We start from the raw sequence: 21,954 nt of genomic DNA, 5'->3' as shown, positions 1-21,954 counted from the left end.
GCACGGAAACACTTTGCAGGCTGGAGCCATAAAATTATTTTTCTAGAAAAAATTAGGTGTGGCATCAGTTGTGAGGTAGGCAGACAAATAGACCTTGTTTGATATAGATAGATAGATAGATAGATAGATAGATAGATAGATAGATAGATAGATAGATAGAAAGAAAGATGTTTAAGATACTGACCTTCTTCTAATGGTGTTTCATTGCTGAAAAATTGCCAGTAAGTCCTGTCTTGAGTGGTTCCTACGAGATTATTAATGGATGTCACATAAGCTCCCCAACTAGAGTTCTCTGTCTGAAAACTTTAAGAGAAAATGTTATTAACTTTAAATATAAAAACAGAATTATCTTGTACTGATTGGAAAGAAGACCAGCTCTCCAAGTGTCATGGAATGATTTGCTAATCACATTTTCTATACTCCAATATACATCTAATAAAATCTGTCTTGTAGGTACATATAATAAAGAAAGTCATTGTTGGGTGGAGACTGTACTTACCTTGTAACTATCGTGAGAACATTGTTTTATTTTACTCTATAGTACAAACAGCGAAATACATGAAAAAATGAATCTCTGAAACCTTTATCATATGTTAATCAATGCAACCAGAAAACATGGGTCCTAGCTGTGTCTGAAATATATAATTTTTATAGGCTCATTGAAATTCTGCTTAACACCATGTTTAACTTGACCTATTTTCTCTCTCATATGGTGGTATACAAATATATGTTCAGACATGAAAACAAAACTTGAGGTAAAACAGCATCTCACCAAACGCTGGCACTCACAGTTCAGAGCAGTTATCCAGCCATAGACTGCTTGAGATTGAAATCTGTGGTCTCTTTTGCCATACACCACGTTTGTACTGTATGTGCACTTTTTTTCTTTTGGTCAGATAGTTGAACAGGAAAACTCCAAATATGTTTGATCTTCTATTAAAAAAGAATGTGTCAGTAGGATCAACCCCCCTAAGCCGTCTATAGAGGGTGATCGAAAATTCAATAAAATCATACCTTAATATCTGAAATCAGATGCCTTATTTCAGAGAAATTCAGGTTTTTATTATCGTATATACCGAGTATAAGCCGACCCGAGTATAAGCCGAGGCACCTAATTTTGCCATGGAAAACTGGGTAAGCTTATTGACTCGAGTATAAGCCGGGTATGCATTGTCCCCTCATCCCTGTCCTCCTGTCCTGCTATGTGTGGCTCCCCCTTCCTGTCCTGCTCTGTGTGGCTCCTCCGGTCTCCTGGTTTTATGCATGGCTCCCCATCTGGTATGCATGGCTGGGCTCCCCCCGTCCCATCCTTGTATGCATGGCTTCCCCGTCCCATCTTGTATGCATGGCTCAGCTCCCCCTTCCCATCCTTGTATGCATGGCTGTGCTGCCCCGTCCCATCCTCGTATGCATGGCTCGGCTCCCCCCCTTCCCATCCTTGTATGCTTGGCTGGGCTCCCCCATCCCAACCTTGTATGCATGGCTCGGCTTCCCCCCGTCCTCCCCCATCCTCCCCCGTCATACCCACCCTCCTCGCGCCATCGCTGCACATCTCTGCATCTCCGTTGTCCCAATGGCAGCTCTTTCTGTGCTGAGCGGTCACGTGGTACCACTCATTAAGATAATTAATATGCGCTCCATGCCTATGGGAGTGGAGACACGTGCATATTCATTACCTTAATGAGCAGTACCACGTGACCACTCAGCACAGGAAGTGCTGCCGGCGCTGGGACAACGACAACGGAGATGCAGGGACTTTCAGCAACAGCGCAAGGAGAGTGAGTATGATGTCGCAGGCACCGGCTCCTGCCACTGCTGCCCTTCCCCTACCCCACTGGCTTTCTGGATCATGACTCGTGTATAAGCCGAGGGGGTTGTTTTCAGCACAAAAAAATGTGCTTAAAAAACTGAGCTTATACACGAGTATATACGGTATATGTAAATTAGCTGCTGAGCTCTACAGCCCAGACACAGAGCTCCCCAATTATCGTTACCAGTGTGAGACATGTAATCACTGGCCATCTGCTCTCTTAATCTACATGCCCTCTATAATTTAAAATTTGGAGGCAGATTCTCAGGGAGATCTATGTACGGCCCATAGATCTTAAGTACTTATTTACATATTAAGCAAAAAGTGGAATTCTCTGGAATTAGGCATCGAATCGTCGATATCAAGGAATCATTTTATTCAACTTTCTATGATCTGCATGTCCATATAGACAGCTTAGGAGGGTTCATCCTACTGACAGATTTCTTTTAAGAAAGGAGTAGAGTAATACACTGAAATGAGTTTGACCAAAACACCTATCTCTTTATACTGCTGACCTGGCTGCCAAATTCAGGTAATGCCAAGATTATAATGTTTTGTGATGGGCGGACCCATGGACGATAGGGTCCATCAGGTTCGAATGAAATTTAAAAAAAAGTTCGGTTTGGGTACCAGAACAGTACAAGAACTTTGAACCTGAGCCCAGACCCAATTTAAATTAATGGGGACCTGAACATCCAGCATTTCCCATTTTTGTCACAGCACTGTAAACACTGGCTCTGATCAGCGGTAAAGTCAAAGGTTTCCCATGCGTTTCCCATGCTGTCACACAGATGACAGCGTGTTGGCCAGCAGCTCTGCCTGGAGAGGAAAGGTTACCTATGGTCAGGCGTCCACTGATGATAGTACTACTTTCATCAGCCTACTAAATCTTACAAAAAAAATTGTACACGAGAACCAATAGATACAAATTGTTTAAACATTATTAACCCCTTTCTGACATCTGACGTAATAATTCAGGTCTGGCAAAAAATTAAATTTCAAGAGCTGTTTTGGTTATTTCACGTAATCTTTATTGTTTTTTTTTTTTAGCTGAATCTGAAAACGACCTCCATTTTGTCATAGGATATAATGGTTACTGACATTTTAGGCAAATCCTTCGGCAGTTCATCCAATGTTAAAAAAAATTCTATCAGCGGGACTTCTCTTACTGTAAAAGTACAGGTGTTATCTATCTGGCTACATGTACATGTCCTATGGATTACATAGCAAAAGGATAAACACATGCCCTCATCATCTCCCGCCTTGATTACTGCAACATCCTTTTCTGCGGCCTCCCTGCTAACACCCTTGCACATCTCCAGTCCATCCTTACCTCTGCTGCCCGACTAATTTATCTCTCTCCTCGCTACTCCTCCGCTTCCCCCCTCTGCAAAACTCTTCACTGGCTCCCATTCCCTCAGTGTATCCAGTTCAAATTACTAATACTAACCTACAAAGCCATCCATAACCTGTCTCCTCCATATATCTCTGAACTAATCTCCTGATATCTTCCCTCACGTAATCTCCGGTCCTCCTAAGACCTCCTTCTATCCTCCACACTTATTCGCTCCTCATTCAACTTCCTCAAAGACTTCTCCAGAATATCCCCCATCCTCTGGAATTCTTTGCCCCAACACGCACAACTATCAACCACATTCGGATCCTTCAGACGGAACCTGAAAACCCACCTCTTCAGGAAAGCCTACAGCCTGCACTGACCCCGCTGCCTCCTCATCACTACCGAAGCTACCGCTTCACCAACACCGGAGCTCCTGCAACCCCCAACCTACTGTCTCCTTCCCCATAATCCTGTAGAATGTAAGCCCGCAAGGGCAGGGTCCTCGCCCCTCTGTATCAGTCTGTCATTATTAGTTTGCTTACTGTAAGTGATATCTGTAATTTGTATGTAACCCATTCTCATGTACAGCACCATGGAATCAATGGTGCTATATAAATAAATAATAATAATACAGCTAATGGAAGATAGCATGTTCAATATATAATGTTGGAAAGTATCTGAAAAATACTACAAATAAATTCCATAGCTAAGTGTAAGGACAGTACATACACACTGAATGTCGATACGAAAACCACCACAGAAAAAATTACAGTGAAAAAAGTCCAAATATATATAAATTGCAAAATGAATTTATTAATAATGCATGTCAATGGCAAACAACAAGGCTAAAAAGTGACAGGTAATACCGCAAGCATAAGGTATGTAAGGTGGGCGGGAGACAGCGTGGGATCCCCTTACTTGAATACCTGGTATGTTTGCGTGATTCTATTACTTGTGCATTTGACTTGAATTACTCTTTATATGTATTCTCATACCTGCAATCTTTGGAAAATCCAGGGATCTCTATGCTGTAATTACCTCCCTTATGTATGCAGTATGTATGCGGTATTATCTGTCACTTTTTAGCCTTGTTGTTTGCCATTGACATGCATTATTAATAAATTTATTTTGCAATTTATATATATTTGGACTTTTTTCACTGTAATTTTTTCTGTGGTGGTTTTATGGATTACATAAGCAAGACAGGGATAGAGGTAACAAGAAGGGTGGGCGAGCACATTGGGGATATCAGACACAAATGTGACACCCCAATAGCCAGGCACATGAATGGGAAGCATCAGGGCAACCTCAGAGAGTTTTTGTTTTGTGTCTTGGAGGTAGTAAAACCAAACCCAAGAGGTGGAAATTATGACAGGTACCTACTCCAGAGGGAATATAAATGGATTTTTCGTATGGGTTTGGTGGCCCCTATAGGGCTAAATGAACAGATATCATATGCCTGTTTTCTCTAGACAACCTATTCTTTTTAAGCCTGATGATCTTGGATATGGTAGCCATGTCTCTATATTTTACCATTCTAGGGGATTTACATATCGATGCAATAAGCATTTATTGTCATTAATTGGCTTAAGTAATTAATTCACTGTAGGGATTACCATTGTATAGGATTGTAGCATGCTGAAGTATGTTTAGCCCATTCCTTTTCTTTCATCCAGTTGTGATGATTCACCATAATTCCTATATGTGCTCCAGTTGTGAGACTCAGGAACTTTACTAGGTCTCATCACACCCAGTGGCCCCGCTGGCCAATATGGGCAGATTAGAAATGTATATCTCCTTTCACTGATTGGAGATTAGCCTGGCGCGTGTGCAATCCTGTCATGTGGAGCTGGAATCCTGGAAGTATGATGCCTTCCAAGCGATGGAACACATAGGATTCCGGGGCAAGCGTGGTATCTGACGACATTGTCACTTCCGGCTGTGTTATCTCATGACCGCAATACCCAGAAGTACTTTGCATGTACTTTCCAATGGACGCTCACCATGCTGGCAATTGTGCTCCAAGATTAACCACAAGCTCGCACTCGGTCTCTTCTCCCCATATGCACCTTGGGGTGTTGGATATGGGACCTGTTAAACGCCTGTGTTAGACTGATAGATGCTCACCCAACCCCATCTCTAGGGAGCTTTTCACCGACCATATAAATCATGATAGATCCCCGCTATTGAGGGACAATTGTTGTTATGTGTTTGAATATACCTGTACTCCTGGCGGTACTACTATGGATCCCAATTTTTCTATAAAATAGTTTTTATTGTGTAAAAGCACCAAAACATAAAAATGCGATATAAATGCGGTATTGCTGAAATGGCACTGACCCAAAGAATAAAACTGCCTTATCAATTTTACCACGGAACAGCATAAACCCCCCCCCCCCCCCCAAAGAAATTCCTGAATTGCTGGGTTTTGTTCATTCTGCCTCCCAATAATCAGAATAGAAAGCGATCAAAAAATGTAATGTGCCTGAAAATCATACCAGTAAAAACATCAACTCGTCCTGCAGAAAACAAGCCCTCACATGACTCTGTCGGCTAAAATATGGAAAAATTATAGTTCTCAAAATATGGTGATGCAAAACTTTTTTTTGCAATAAAAAGCGTCTTTTAGTGTATGACAGCTGCCAAACATAAAAACCCAATATAACTCTGGTATCGCTGTAATCGCACCGACCCGAAGAATAAGGTCGCCTAATCACTTATACCGCATGAGGAATGGCGTAAAAAATAAATAAAACCAATTCTTCACCTGCTGTTGTTTTTTTTATTCTGCCTCAAAAAGATCACAGTAAGGCTCTGCGCACATTTATCTTGCGCTCTGCACTGAGCGCTTGCACCAGGGTCTCCATGTAAATCTCTGACACACGTGATTCAGATGGAACCACTGGCAGAAGATTCCCTGGGGCAGATGGAGGCACTGTAGACAACATCTGACCTGTGATCCAGCGATGTCCGTCTTTTTAGGATTGCATAAAATTGCCGTCAGCCAGTTTTACGCACTTCTGAAAATAAAGGACACCACTGAACAAAGGCCAGACAGAGTCCAGTGTACTCTGCTGCCTCATTATAGTGAATGGATCCCTCGGGGGTTTCATCTGAATCACGTCACTTAGAGATTTAGATGGAAACCCCAAAGTAAGGGTTCAGCGTAGAGTGCAGGATAAATGTGATCCCAAACGTTATGTAAAATGTTCTCAATAAAAGTCTCAATTCAATCCCCCCCATAAAGCAAGTCCTCACTCAGATCTGTCATCTGTTAATAGAAATATAGGGGGCTTCCAAGTTACTGGTAGCACAAAGGCTCTGGAAAAGCTAAATGGCTCCTCCCTTCTGAGCCCCACAGTGTACCTAAACCACATATTGCATTCACGTTTGGCATTTCTGAAGCAATTTGAGTCCACCGAACTTATCGGTGCATGCCTCCAGAAGAACGAGAAGGGCATAACGTACTGGTCACTACAGTATACTGGTCACTACAGCATCAGTTTGCAATTTTCACTTGGCAACATTCACTGCATCATTTTTTTATACCCGTATATACTCCAGTATAAGCCGACCCAAGTATAAGCCGACCCCCCTAATTTTGCCACAAAAAAATGAGAAAGCTTAGTGACTCGAGTATAAGCCTAGGGTGAAAAATGCATCAGCTACCGGTAAATGTCAAAAATAAAAATAGATACCAATAAAAGTAAAATTAATTGAGATATCAGTAGGTTAAGTGTTTTTGAATATCCATATTGAATCAGGAGCCCCATATAATGCTCCATACAGTTCATGATGGGCCCCATATAATGCTCCATACAGTTTATGATGGGGCCCCATAAGATGCTCCATATTAAAATATGCCCCATATAATGCTGCACAAATGTTGATTATGGCCCCATAAGATGCTCCATACATACATTTGCCCAATACAATGCTGCACAAATGCTGATTATGGCCCCATAAGATGCTCCATACAGACATTTGCCCCATATAATGCTGCACACATGCCGATTATGGCCCCATAAGATGCTCCATAGAGAAAGTTGCCCCATATAATGCTGCACAAATGCTGATTATGGCCCTATAAGATGCTCCATAGACACATTTGCCACATATAATGCTGCACAAATGCTGATTATGGCCCCATAATATGCTCCATAGAGACATTTGTCCCATATAATGCTGCACAAATGCTGATTATGGCCCCATAAGATGCTCCATAGACACATTTGCCCCATATAATGCTGAACAAATGCTGAGTATGGCCCCATAAGATGCTCCATAGAGATATTTGCCCCCATATAACGCTGCACATGGCCCCATAAGATGCTCCATAGAAATATTTGCCCCATATAACGCTGCACATGGCCCTATAAGATGCTCCATAGAGATATTTGCCCCATATAATGCTGCACATGGCCCCATAAGATGCTCCATAGAGATATTTGCCCCATATAATGCTGCACATGGCCCAGTAAGATGCTCCATAGAGATTATATTTGCCCCCATATAACGCTGCACATGGCCCCATAAGATGCTCCATAGAGATATTTGCCCCATATGCTGTTGCTGCGATAAAAAAAAATGACATACTCACCTCTCGTCGCTCAGGCCCCCGGCACTTGCTATGTTCACCTTTCCCGTACCACTGATGGGCGCCGCTGTGTCTTCCGCGTCCTCTGCACTGACTGTTCAGGCAGAGGGCGGCGCGCACACTAATCATGTCATCGCGCCCTCTGACCTGAGCGTCACTGCAGAGGACGCAGAAGACACAGCGGCGCCCATGGTGAAACGTGGGACAGGTGAATATGCCCCCGTTATACTCACCTGCTCCTGGCGTGGTCCCTGCAAGTCGCTGGTTCTCTGGGCGCTGACAGCTTCTTCCTGTATTGAGCGGTCACATGGTACCGCTCATTACAGTAATGAATATGCGGCTCCACCCCTATGGTAGTCCATATTTATTACTGTAATGAGCGGTACCATGTGACCGCTCAATACAGGAAGAAGCTGCCGGTACCCGGAGAACCAGGGACCTGCAGGGACCGCGCCAGGAGCAGGTGAGTGTATTACTAGACAGCTGCCGCTCCCCCTCCCCTGCTGACCCGTGGGAATGACTCGAGTATAAGCTGAGAGGGACAATTTCAGCCTTAAAAAATGGGCTGAAATTCTCGGCTTATACTCGAGTATATACGGTACTTATAAACCAGCATCACCTTCAGAAATTCGTTACGACCATAAGACAAATGACATGAGAGAAAATAAGCACTGTTCAGTGGCATTCATATGAGTCCATAGATATGAAACATAATTGTGATTTGGACAGTAGCAACATGAAACAAAAGCCTTGTGTATGAAGTGTTTTTATAACAGATATTAGAAAATGATTACTCAGTAATAGTAGTATTAGTATTTTTTGACTCATAAGAAAGTGTATATTAGAGCTAGTTCATGATTGACAATATTATTATAACATTTGGAGAATAAACATCAGACACTATTCCTAAATCTGGAACAAACCCTTTAGACTTAATGAACTACATCTTTGTGGTACAAACCTTTACCAAAACAAGCTAAAGAACAATGTGCAGAGGATCAAGCAATCCTTCTGATGAAATCCATGACAGATGTTTGCAGTCCATACTTGGCTCTTTCAAAGGGTTTAACAACTACCTAAATATCAGACTCAAATGGAGGCAAGCAAGGACTGGTAACCAGAATGGCAGTATGAAAGTTGCAAGGAAAACTGATGACCAACAGCATGACAACAAATTTAAAAAGGTAAGACTTTTTTGTTTTAGCTTTTTTATGGCCTGAAAACCACATATAACATAAAGTTCAACACACAGTCAGAACAATCTACAGGTGCTTCTCACAAAATTAGAATATCAGCAAAAAGTTAATTTATTTCAGTTCTTCAATACAAAAAGTGAAACTCATATATTATAGTAGTCATTACAAACAGAGTGATCTATTTCAAGTATTTATTTCTGTTAATGTTGATGATTATGGCTTACAACCAATGAAAACCCCAATGTCATTATCTCAGTAAATTAGAATAATTAACAAAAAAAACACCTGCAAAGGCTTCCTAAGTGTTTAAAAAGGTCCCTTCATCTGTTTCAGTAGCTCCACAATCATGGGAAAATTGCTGACCTGACAGATGTCCAGAAGGCAGTCATTGACAATCCACAAGGAGGGTAAAAGGTCATTGCTAAAGAAGCTGGCTGTTCAGAGTGCTGTATCCAAGCATATTATGGAAAGTTTAGTGGAAGGAAAACGTGGTAGGAAAAGGTGCACAAGCAACCGAGAAAACCGCAGCCTTGGAAGGATTGTTAAGAAAAGGCCATTTAAAAATTTGGGGGAGATTTACAAGGAGTGGACTGCTGATGGAGTCATTGCCTCAAGAGCCACCACACACAGACGTATCCAGGACATGGGCTACAAGTGTCGCATTCCTGGTGTCAAGCCACTCATGACCAATAGACAACGCCAGAAGTGTCTTACCTGGTCCAAGGAGAAAAAGAACTGGACTGTTGCTCAGTGGTCAAAGGTGTTGTTTTCAGATTAAAGTACATTTTACATTTCATTTGGAAATCAACTTCCCGGAGTCTGGATGAAGAGTGGAGAGACAGACAATCCTAGGTACTTGAGGTCTAGTGTGAAGTTTCCACAATCAGTGAAGGTTTGGGGAGAGATTTCATCTGCTGGTGTAGGTCCACTGTGTTTTATAAAGACCAAAGTCAGTGCAGTCGTCTACCAGGAAATTTTAGGGCACTTCATGCTTCCCTCTGCTGACAAGCTTTTTGGAGATTTCACTCTCCAGCAGAACTTGGCACCTGTCCACACTGCCAAAAGTACTAATATCTGGCTTAAAAGCAACAGTAATGCTGTGCTTGATTGGCCAGCAAACTTGCCTACCCTTAACCACTATAGAATCTATGGGGGTATTGTCAAGAGGAAGATGAGAGACACCGGACAATGCAGATGAGCTGAATGCTGCTATCAAAGCAACCTGGGCTCCCATAACACCTCAGCAGTGCCACAGACTGATCACCTCTACGCCACACCACATTGGTGAAGTAATTGATGCCAGAGGAGCCCTGACCAAGTACTGAGTGCATTTACTGAACATACATTTCAGTAGGCCCACATTTCAGATTTTAAAATAATTTTTCAAGCTGGTGTTACAAAGTATTCTATTTTACTGAGATAATAACTTTTGGGTTTTCACTGGCTGTAAGCTATTATCATCAACATTAACAGAAATAAACACTTGAAATAGATCACTCTGTTTGTAATGACTCTATATAATATATGAGTTTCACGTTTGTATTGAAGAACTTAAATTAACTTTTTGATGATATTCCAATTGAGTGAGAAACACCTGTATCATTAGTGGCTGAGATGGTCTGAGAATTTTGTAGTGCAGACACCACACAATAACGGAGACACTGTGTACTATATGCTACAGTTTAGAAGGATACAAGGAAAAGAGGAGTCAGATTTCACTTCATAAAAAGTTTTGCTGATTTATTTACCACAAATGATACCATAACATGTCAGCCCACCACAGAACATTGGAGCTTGAAGGGCCCAAGGACGATCTATCCCTTGGTGCAGATACAATTCTATTTTAGAACTACTGTGAACTCCACATCTGGTCTAGTCACAAAGACCAATCCAGCAACCTTCACCTCTGCTACATCTCACCTGAAGTTTGTAGGATCGAGTGCTTCTGCTTGCCTCATGACCTCAAGAAGAGTGGATCCTTTTTTTACCGACACAATAATGCCATTTTTAAAGCTGTCTCCAATAAGGTCGTTGATAACGGTGAACTCCACTGAAATCTGAGCTTTATTGAATTAAAAGGAAAAATAAGCATTAAGGAAATTTGACTGAAAAGGCAGGAATAGAAATATAAAACTTGATTGATTAGTGCCAGGTAAGGGTCCCCTGTCTCACCTGGGTCTTCCTGTGCCCCTGTATCTCTGACACACAGGAGGCATGCCAGGCAGAAAAGGTAAGCGATCATGTTTCCTCTGAGGTTATGGAATATCTGTGCCTGAGCCAACTTCTTATACATATACGCAGGGCATGATTCTAGCCAATGAGATGTTACTTCTCATTAACTCTATAGCTGCTAAATTTATACACATTGTAGCATAGACTTTAAGTTTAAATTGCAATGCCTGGAATAAGTAAATCATAATGACTCCATATTACTCCATAACTGAACAAGTTAAGGAAATAGATAATTTAAGAGCTTTGAGTTTGACAGCTACAGATTGGTGCTGTTGCTGAACTTCAAAACGGCAGCCAGAAATAGAAAAATTGACCATTAAATCCTGAACCTTCCAGCCTGTTTTCACCTTCCTGACCGGGCCAATTTTTACAATTCTGACCACTGTCACTTTGTGGTAATACCTCTGGAACATTTCAATGGATCCTAGTGATTCTCAGACTGTTTTCTCATGACATATTGTAATTCAGGAAAGTGGTAAAATTTGTTCTACAACCCCTGGCAAAAATTATGGAATCACTGGCCTTGCAACAAAATGTTTTGCAGTGTATTTTTGTTTGTTTGTTTTCCATGATTCCATACTTTTTTCCTCAGAATTGAGTGATTCCATAATTTGTCCCCTATGCTTGGTTAAAAAGGTAACCATTACTGACAACCACATTTTTTGTTCTTAATTTCCTTTAGTGTTTCTTAAAGCCAGAAAGTTGCCATTTGAAATTACTTTAGTTTTGTGCCATGTCTGTGTGTGATCTGCTTTTTTTTCTACAAAATTAAACAACTGAATGAACATCCTCCAAGGCCGGTGATTCCATAATTTTTGCCAGGGTTTGTATATGACTTGCATTTATTTGTGGAAATGTCGGAAATTTGGTGAAAAGTTTGACATTTTTGAACTAATTTTTATGCCCTTAAACCAGAAAACTATTTCACACAAAATAATTAATAAATAACATTCACCAAATGTGTACCTTACATCAACACAATTTTTGGAAAAAAAAAATTTCGTAGGAAATTAGAAGGGTTAAAAGTTGATCACCAATTTCTTATTTTTCCAATAAAATTTTCAAAATATTTTTTTTAGGGACCACATCTCATTGTGACTTTGAGGTGACAGAAAATAGTCCCAAAAAGTCCCAATTTTTGTTCAAGTAGAGCTTGCATTTGCAACTTATAAATGTCAGAGAAATTAGCTGAATCTTTCATAAAATGTGTTTAATAACCTCATTTTATGTACAGCGACACAATCATGGTAGACAGGGCAGGCTCCAGGTCTTCGTAGGCCCTGGACAAAAGAGTCTCAGTGGCCCCTTTAACACATATCACAATTCATGATGCACAGATACAGCAGAGAAATATAGGTGAGTACAATGCCAAAGATTTCACTTACTTCTTACATTACAAAAGTGATATCAATAGCTCAGAAACCGGACAGTATAGTCCTCCATACAGCATTATGGGCCCCATATAATGCTCCATACCGTATTGTGGGCACAAGATATGGCTCCATACAGAATAATGGCCCCATATAATGCTCCATACAAAATAATAAGCCCCATATATTGCTCCATACAGAATAATCAGCCACATATAATGCTCCATACAGAATAATCAGCTCCTTATATTGCTCCATACAGAATAACGAGCTCCATATAATTCTCTATACAGAATAATGAGCCCCATATAATGCTTCATACAGTGTATGATGGGTTCCATATATAATTTATTATTATTATTTATTTATATAGCACCATTAATTCCATGGTGCTGTACATGAGAAGGGGTTACATCAAAATACAAATATCACTTACAGTAAACAAAACTAACAACGACAAACTGGTACAGAGGGAAGAGGACCCTGCCCTTGCGGGCTTACATTCTACAGGATTATGGGGAAGGAGACAGTAGGTCGAGGGTTGCAGTAGCTCCAATGGTGTTGAGGTGGCCGTGTGGTCTTTGCAGGCTGTAAGCTTCTTTGAAGAGATGGGTTTTCAGGTTTCTTTTGAAGGATCCAAAAGTAGTGGATAACCGGATGTGTTGGGGCACTGAATTCCAGAGGATGGGTCATATTTGGGAGAAGTCTTGGATGCGATTGGGTGAGGAGCAAATAAGCGTGGAAGAGAGGAGGAGGTCTTGGGAGGACCGGAGATTACGTGAGGGAAGATATTGAGAGATTAGTGTGGAAATATACGGAGGAGAAAGATTATGGATGGCTTTGTAGGTCAGTGTTAGTAATTTAAACTGGATACGCTGAGAAACTGGGAGCCAGTGAAGGGATTTGCAAAGAGGGGAAGCAGGAGTGTAGCGAGGAGATAGATTAATTAGTCGGGCAGCAGAGTTAAGGATGGACTGGAGGGGTGCGAGAGTGTTAGAAGGTAGGCCACAGAGGAGTATGTTGCAGTAGTCGAGGCGGGAGATTATTAGGGCATGCACGAGCATTTTGGTAGAGTGTGGGTTGAGGAAAGGACGGATTCTGGAAATATTTTTGAGCTGGAGGCGACAAGAGGTGGCGAGAGCTTGGATGTGCGGTTTGAAGGACAGGGCAGAGTCAAGGGTTACTCCGAGGCAGCGGATTTTGGGGACAGGGGAAAGTGTGATTTCATTTATTTTGATAGATAGATCAGGTAGGGAAGATATGCAAGATGGAGGAAAGATAATTAGTTCAGATTTGTCCACATTGAGCTTGAGGAAGCGAGAGGAGAAGAAGGAGGATATGGCTGATAGACACTCTGGGATTCTGGAGATCAGAGAGGTGACATCTGGGCCAGAGAGGTAGATCTGAGTGTCATCGGCATATAGATGGTACTGGAAGCCATAGGACCTTATGAGTTGTCCCAGGCCGAGTGTATATATTGAGAAGAGTAAGGGTCCTAGGACAGAGCCTTGAGGGACACCAACAGAGAGGGGGCGAGATGAAGAGGTAGTATGGGAGAAGGAAACACTAAATGTGCGGTTGGCAAGGTATGAGGAGATCCAAGATAGGGCAATGTCTTTGACCCAAAGGAAGAGAGGATCTGTAGTAGGAGGCAGTGGTCAACTGTGTCGAAGGCAGAGGACAGGTCTAGGAGGAGGAGTATAGAGAATTGTCTGTTAGCTTTGGCTGTAAGTAAGTCATTAGTCATTTTGGTCAGGGCAATCTCAGTGGAATGGTGGGGATGGAAGCCAGATTGTAGGTTGTCGAAGAGAGAGTTAGATGCAAAGTGAGAGGAAAGTTCAGCATGGACGTGCTGCTCAAGGAGTTTGGATGCAAGTGGGAGCAAAGATATGGGGCGATAGCTGGACATACCGCTTGGGTCAAGGGATGGCTTTTTGAGGATAGGTGTGATTGTGGCATGTTTGAAGGCAGAGGGGAAGGTACCAGAAGTTAGTGAAAGGTTGAAGAGATGGGTTAGGGATGGGATTAGTGTGGTGGTGAGGTTGGGGAGGAGGTGGGATGGGATGGGGTCAAGTGCACAAGTGGTGAGGTGTGATTTGGAGAGAAGATGAGCAAGCTCCCCTTCAGAGATTTTGGAGAGTGAAGTTATGGGGTTTGGGCATTGGTCTCTCATACAAAGGGGTTCTGGTGGTTGGACAACAAAGACTTGCCTTGTTTGGTCTATCTTATTTTTGAAGTGCGTGGCAAAGTCCTCGGCAACGATTAGGGAAGTCAGAGGGGGCAGTGGTGGGCGGAGGAGGGAGTTAAAAGTGTTGAACAACTGTTTGGGGTTGTGGGATAAGGAAGATACGAGGGTTGTGAAGTAGGCCTGTTTAGCAGAGGTGAGAGCTGATTTGAATGCCAGTGTTGCTTGTTTCAGTGCAGTGAAATCATCTTGTGAATGCGTTTTCTTCCAACGCCGTTCTGCAAATCTCGATACTTGACGAAGCTTTTTAGTGATGTTATTGTGCCAGGGTTGTCTATTGGTTCGTCGCGCTCTGCTATTCATGACAGGGGCAACCGTGTCAATAGCTGATGCAAGAGTGGCATTGTAGAAAGCAGTGGCAGTGTCTGTGTCATGCAGTGAGGATATAGAGGACAGTGGTAGGATAGAGTCAGAGAGTGTGTGGGTGTCTAGGTGTGCGAGGTTCCTGCGTGGGTGCGCATGGTGCTGGATATGGGTGACAGGTGAGGAGGACAGGGATGAGAAAGTGAGTAGATGGTGGTCAGCTAGAGGGAGAGGGGAGGTGGTGAAGTTAGATAGGGAGCATAAACGGGTGAAGACCAGATCTAATGTGTGTCCGTCTGTGTGGGTGGCTGAGGAGGACCACTGAGTAAGTCCAAAGGATGAAGTAAGGGACAGGAGTTTGGAGGCTGCTGACTGGTGGGTGTCAATGGGGATATTGAAGTCACCCATGATGATGGTAGGAATTTCAGCAGAGAGAAAGTGAAGGAGCCAGGTGGAGAATTGGTCAATAAAGGCATTGGTCGGGCCCGGAGGTCGGTATATGATGGCCATTTGGAGGTTGTAGGGGGAGTAGATGCGGACAGAGTGGACTTCAAAAGAGGGGAGGATAATGGAGGGTAGAGGTGGGATTGATCCATATGTAATTGGCCCCATAAGATGCTCCATAAATAATTAGCCCCATAAGATGCTCCATAAATAATTGGCCCCATAAGATGCTCCATATGTATTTGGCCCCATAAGATGCTCCATATCTAATTGGTCCCATAAGATGCTTCAAATGTAATTGGCCCATAATGCCCCATATAATGTCACATACAAAATAATGAGCCCCATATAATGCTCCATGCGCTATATGATGGGCCCCATATAATGCTCCATATATAATGGACCCCATAAGATGCTCCATATATAAGGGGCCCCATAAGATGCTCTATATATAATGGACCCCAGGAGATGCTCCATATATAATTGGCCCCATATACTGCTCCATATGTAATTGGCCCTATAAGATGCTCGGTATATATAATTGGCACCATATATTGCTCCAAACATTGAAAAAAAATTTAAAAAAATGAAATACTCACCTCTTATCACTGGCCCCTGCTCTGCTTCAGACTCCTTGCCATCTTGTGGCTCTCTGCATTGACTGTTCAGGCAGAGGGCGCACAGTACTGATGTCATCGCACCATCTGAATCTGAATGTCACAATCGAAGAACAGAAGATGATGCAGCGGTGGAACAGGGAGAGGTGAGTATCGCAAGTGCCTGGGCCCGGAGCAAGCGGGGGGCCCACTCACGGGCATCGTCACTTGCACCGGGCCCCATAGCGTGCCAGTGTCCTTGGACCCGCCACCTGCACAGGGCCCAGGCACTTGTCCTGGTGCACCGGGTGCTGATGCCAGCCCTGATGCTAGAACAGAAATGGACCTTTGTCAAGCTGTTGCAAAAAGGTGTACACATACAATTTCATAATGTGCCACTGTATGATTTATCATAAACATCACTAGAAATATGTGGTCAAGCCCTGAAATACAAACATACACCATTTTGCTTTCCCACAAAATGTTATACTATGCATTCCAGTAAGTAGTCGCTACCAATAAAGGGACCTTCAACCTCTTTGGGCATTTTAAACTGGCCACATCATGGAATAGTAGTTGCTGAGGAAAATGTAGTTTTTCTATTTTCATTTCTCCTCTCTGTTGCAGAGATGTTAGCTTGTACAAATAAGGTGATATTTTGATATTTCTAAGGCTATGTGCCCACATTCAGGATTTTTAGCATTTTTTCATCAGTTCTCCGCTGCAAAAACGCTAAAAAAAACGCTTACATTAAGCATTCCATTATTAGAATGCATTCCGCAATTTTTGTGCCCATGCTGTGTTTTTTGTCCTCAAAAAAAATCCGCATCGCAGAAAAAAACTCAGCATGTATTCATTAATTTTGCAGAAAATCTGCGGATTTGCTGCTATATTATTGCATTGGGAAGCTCCAGAAAAAAACGTGAATAATCCGTGAAAAAATCGTGATAAAAACGTGAAAAAAATGCGTGCGGATTTCCTGCGAAAGGAGTCCGGTTTTGACCAGGAAAATTCTGCGAACAATCCTGAACGTGGGCACATAGCCTTATAGTTCAACAGGGTGTTACCAGAAATTTGGATCCAGGGGTGTGTTCCCTGCATGAGATTGACCAACCATGACAAGGAGTGTTATAAAGGGGAAAATAGAATACTGACCCCTTGCATGTAAGAAGAACATGCTTTTTCCTCTGATATTTAATGATAGCCCTGCTTTCAGTGCTGATCTCAGCTCTGCTATACTCTACAGAGTAGCTGCAGAATGTGACCACAATCACTTATGACAGTTAGTGCGGGGGGGATCTATATGTGATTACAAACACTTCTACAACTGCTGCTTTCACTTTCCTGTCAACTCTGCTCCTCCCCCTACATTGATACTGTCATGAATGGAGATCTGGAAGTGTTTGCAATCATATTCGGATCTCATCCATGCTAAACAGTAGGAGCATAGATGAGGATGAAAGCAAAACCATCTATCATCACAGTGGCATGTAAAAGTTTAGGCACCCATAGTCAAAATTACTGTTATTGTGAACAGTTAAGCAAGTTGAAGATGAAATAATCTCTAAAATGCCTAAAGTTAAAGGTTACACACTTCCTTTGTATACTAGGCAAAACAATATATATTTTGTTACCTTTTACAAAAAGGAAAATGGGCTGATACAAAAGTTTGGGCACCCTGCATGGTTAGTACCTAGTAGAACCACCTTTTGCAAGTATAACAGCTTGTAAATGCTTTTTATAGTGAGACACAAGTCTTTAAATTCTTATTTGAGGGATTTTCATTCATTCAGCTACATAAAGGGGATCATATAAACCCTGTAAAGGCTGTTGTAGCTGGAAGAAATCATTATTGTGATCTAGACTGGATCAAGAATATCCACACCACAGAATGGTGATGTTTATCCAGTGACATTGTGGTGATGTTATCCAGTCACTTTGATGTGGTGTTATCTAGTCACAGTATGGTGGTGTTTGTGCTGGAATAATCTTATAAATGTGCCCCTGTACCATGTAATGGCAGTGTCTGCAAGTACAGGAATATGATCTGATCATACCACAACTCCTGGTCATCGGAGCCCTAAGCAGATCTTAAATCACCATGACTGGCCTAACAGTCCCTATGTAGGTTCTGCACCTATCGCCGAGCAGGAACCTAATCCCGGCCTGACCCTAGCGATAGGTGCTGGTTAGGGGTGGGATGGGGTGAGCTTGAGAAGATAACCGAGATGTCACGCCAGCAATCCTCCAAGAGTTCTCTGAGAGGGAACTAACCGACTGTTGGTACATCCAACTAGACAGAGACATATAAGACCTAACACCAGCAACCTGCTGCAGCCACGGAATGAATATAAACCTTCAGCACAGGTGTCTAATTAGTAGCAGAAGGTGGGGGTAACCATTGGGTCCTAAAGGGAGAGGGATATCGTTCCACAACAGAGATACAAAATTTAAGAAGGTGCTTGAGCTAATCGCAAAGACCTTCTACAGCCGGATCCAGGATGATTGTCTGTCACACCTGACACACCCATGACATTACAGCATTGGATCGCAAATTATTCTTTTTGAGATGCAAAATCTTTCACTGCCTGTTTTAAATCAATGTTTTACCTCAAAGAAAGAATCTTTTGTGATCCCGTGCTGTATTGTCTGTATACTCTTTTTGCTTCCTCCCCTGTGCAGGATCTGTGTATGATCAGACCATGTTCCTGCACGGTCAGACACGGCCATTACACAGTACAGGGGCACATTTACAAGATTATCTCAGCACAGGAACATTTTTTTTTAACACATCCACTTGTGGAACTTATTATTATTCCAAAATCTATTGTTTAAAATGTTAATTAAATTAACTTTGTTCCTGGGAAAACCCCTTTAATCATGGCAGGCTGTGGTTATTCAGTGATGATATGTTGATATTATTTTAATATCATTTGGGAGTAGGAATAATAATATATATACAGATTCAAGACTGTGACAGTGTGATTTACAGCACCCACCAATTGTTGGAAGCCTGATTTAAAGAGTGGTTGTCAAAACGGTGATGACAATTTCATAAACACTATACTGATCACATATTTCATGTAATGTATTTCTGTAACAGAAACTATTAAAAGTTAACCTCGTCTCAATGGCTCTTAGTCAAAGATGTGTTTATCAACCCCTGGTACCACCTATCACACAGTAGTACCAGAAAAGGCAAGAGAAATGAGCACTGCTGCTTGACAAAATGATTAGGCTTACCTAAAGTTGAGAAAGGTCTCTTCCCACAAGAGTTGATGTTAGGGTCATAATAAAGGAAAGATCATCATGATGAAATATATGCATTAATGACCTCTATTGCAGCGCTACCATGACGCATGTGGTACTTTGATTATATTCAAAGGGTTAATGTCCACCGTCCCCATGTTCTATTATATCTAATCTTATAATTCCCATTAAGTAAGCAATAGACATAGCAAGAAACAGATTTTTTGGATGGATTCCATAGTGCACATTGTGTAGTTCTCTTGTGTACAGGGAGGATTGGCTCAATATTTGCCATAGTTTCCTTTTACATAACCTTGAGCTGTAATGCTACTGCAAACTCTGCTAGCACTGAACATTACACAATTAAGCCGGCAGTACTCACTCCAGAACTAAAGGACACGATGGCATGGTAGCAGGCCACTTCACTGGTACAAGCCCCGAGATATGGAGGTTTGGCACCAAATCCCATATCTCCTATTATGCTAAAGGTACCGTCACACTCAGTGACGCTGCAGCGATATAGACAACGAGCCGATCGCTGCAGCGTCGCTGTTTAGGTCGCTGTAGAGACGTCAAACACAGCAGCTCCACAACGATGCAGGAGCGATCCTGTGACGTAACGGTGACTCACTTATCGTTCTCACAGGTCGTTAGCTCCATGTAAAACTCCATGGCATTGTTGCTCTGACCAGTGATATCACAGCGGGATCCAGATCGCTGCTGCGTGTCAAACACAACGAGATCGCTAACCAGGACGCTGCAACGTCACGGATCGTTCTCGTTCTCGTTGTAAAGTTGCTGAGTGTGATGGTACCTTAAGGTTTGAGAATACTTCGAAACTGGTCGCACAAATCTTTAAAACCCCTTTATTATACACTCACCGGCCACTTTATTAGGTACACCTGTCCAACTTCTTGTTAACACTTAATTTCTAATCAGCCAATCACATGGCGGCAACTCAGTGCATTTAGGCATGTAGACATGGTCAAGACAATCTCCTGCAGTTCAAACCGAGCATCAGTATGGGGAAGAAAGGTGATTTGAGTGCCTTTGAACGTGGCATGGTTGTTGGTGCCAGAAGGGCTGGTCTGAGTATTTCAGAAACTGCTGATCTACTGGGATTTTCACGCACAACCATCTCTAGGGTTTACAGAGAATGGTCCGAAAAAGAAAAAAAATCCAGTGAGCGGCAGTTCTGTGGGCGGAAATGCCTTGTTGATGCCAGAGGTCAGAGGAGAATGGGCAGACTGGTTCGAGCTGATAGAAAGGCAACAGTGACTCAAATCGCCACCCGTTACAACCAAGGTAGGCCTAAGAGCATCTCTGAATGCACAGTGCATCGAACTTTGAGGCAGATGGGCTACAGCAGCAGAAGACCACACCGGGTACCACTCCTTTCAGCTAAGAACAGGAAACTGAGGCTACAATTTGTACAAGCTCATCGAAATTGGACAGTAGAAGATTGGAAAAACGTTGCTTGGTCTGATGAGTCTCGATTTCTGCTGCGACATTCGGATGGTAGGGTCAGAATTTGGCGTAAACAACATGAAAGCATGGATCCATCCTGCCTTGTATGGAGCATCTTTGGGATGTGCAGCCGACAAATCTGCGGCAACTGTGTGATGCCATCATGTCAATATGGACCAAAATCTCTGAGGAATGCTTCCAGCACCTTGTTGAATCTATGCCACGAAGAATTGAGGCAGTTCTGAAGGCAAAAGGGGGTCCAACCCGTTACTAGCATGGTGTACCTAATAAAGTGGCCGGTGAGTGTATATTAGTAGTACCAGGCTGAGCTATCTGATCCAGCTGGTAGACCTTTGTGAAGGAGTGAGGAACACAGCCTATTAAGTTAGGTGTAAACAGGTTTAAGTATTACCATATATTTCTATATTTCTTCTCTATTAATCATGCTGGCTCAGATGTTTACTGTTAATATCATATGCTGATAAAAAAAAAAGTATTCATACTCTGTGAGCTTTTCCACATTATTCATCTTAGTTCCACCAGGGCTGCCACTAGGAATTTCAGGGACCCATACTGGCAAAATTTTTGGGGGCCTCCTTGAAAATCCACCCAGGCTCCACCCTAGCCCCGCCTCCATACCTCAAACCTTCCACAGTCCCACCACCCTCTCTTGGAAAAACTCTACTTCTGCACCACATACTCACCAATTGGACATTTACAGTTCCCATCACCACATACATAGCCAGCAACTTTTTGTTTTGGCCAAAAGATTTTTTTAATCCACCACCACGACAAGGTAGACTCTTTTGGCCAGGCCCTACTCTATTGTAACTTACTAAACATTTGTTAAAATATCCAACACAATTTTGGTATATTGTTTATTTATTTTTCAATTTTTAAAATGACCAATAATATCACAAGGGTTGTACCACCGCACCATGACCAGACCACATATTACCACCATATAGTGATCTAATAATGCCACATACAAGTAACAAAAACCACCACACAATGACGAGACCACATATTACCATCACATGGTGAACAATAATACCACATACAAGGAACAAATACCATCACGCCATGACCAGATAACATATTACCAC

General features: G+C 42.3%; 1 protein-coding gene across 1 annotated transcript in view; it reads right to left on the bottom strand.

Annotated features, from left to right (window-relative positions):
- The window catches only part of LOC143767202 (cobalamin binding intrinsic factor-like), a 164,050-nt gene that overhangs the window by 352 nt on the left and 141,744 nt on the right, over window positions 1-21,954 (bottom strand). Inside the window, exons 7-8 of the mRNA XM_077255331.1 lie at window positions 10,863-11,004; window positions 185-303 (exon numbers count right to left, since the gene is read on the bottom strand). Coding sequence (XP_077111446.1) covers window positions 185-303; window positions 10,863-11,004 — 261 coding nt within the window. The remainder of the gene's footprint in view (window positions 1-184; window positions 304-10,862; window positions 11,005-21,954) is intronic.

The sequence above is a fragment of the Ranitomeya variabilis genome, chromosome 4 (genome assembly GCF_051348905.1).
Source record: "Ranitomeya variabilis isolate aRanVar5 chromosome 4, aRanVar5.hap1, whole genome shotgun sequence".
Taxonomy (NCBI): domain Eukaryota; kingdom Metazoa; phylum Chordata; class Amphibia; order Anura; family Dendrobatidae; genus Ranitomeya; species Ranitomeya variabilis.
Note: the sequence above shows the minus strand (reverse complement) of the source record. Positions and strands in the feature narration are given on the sequence as shown.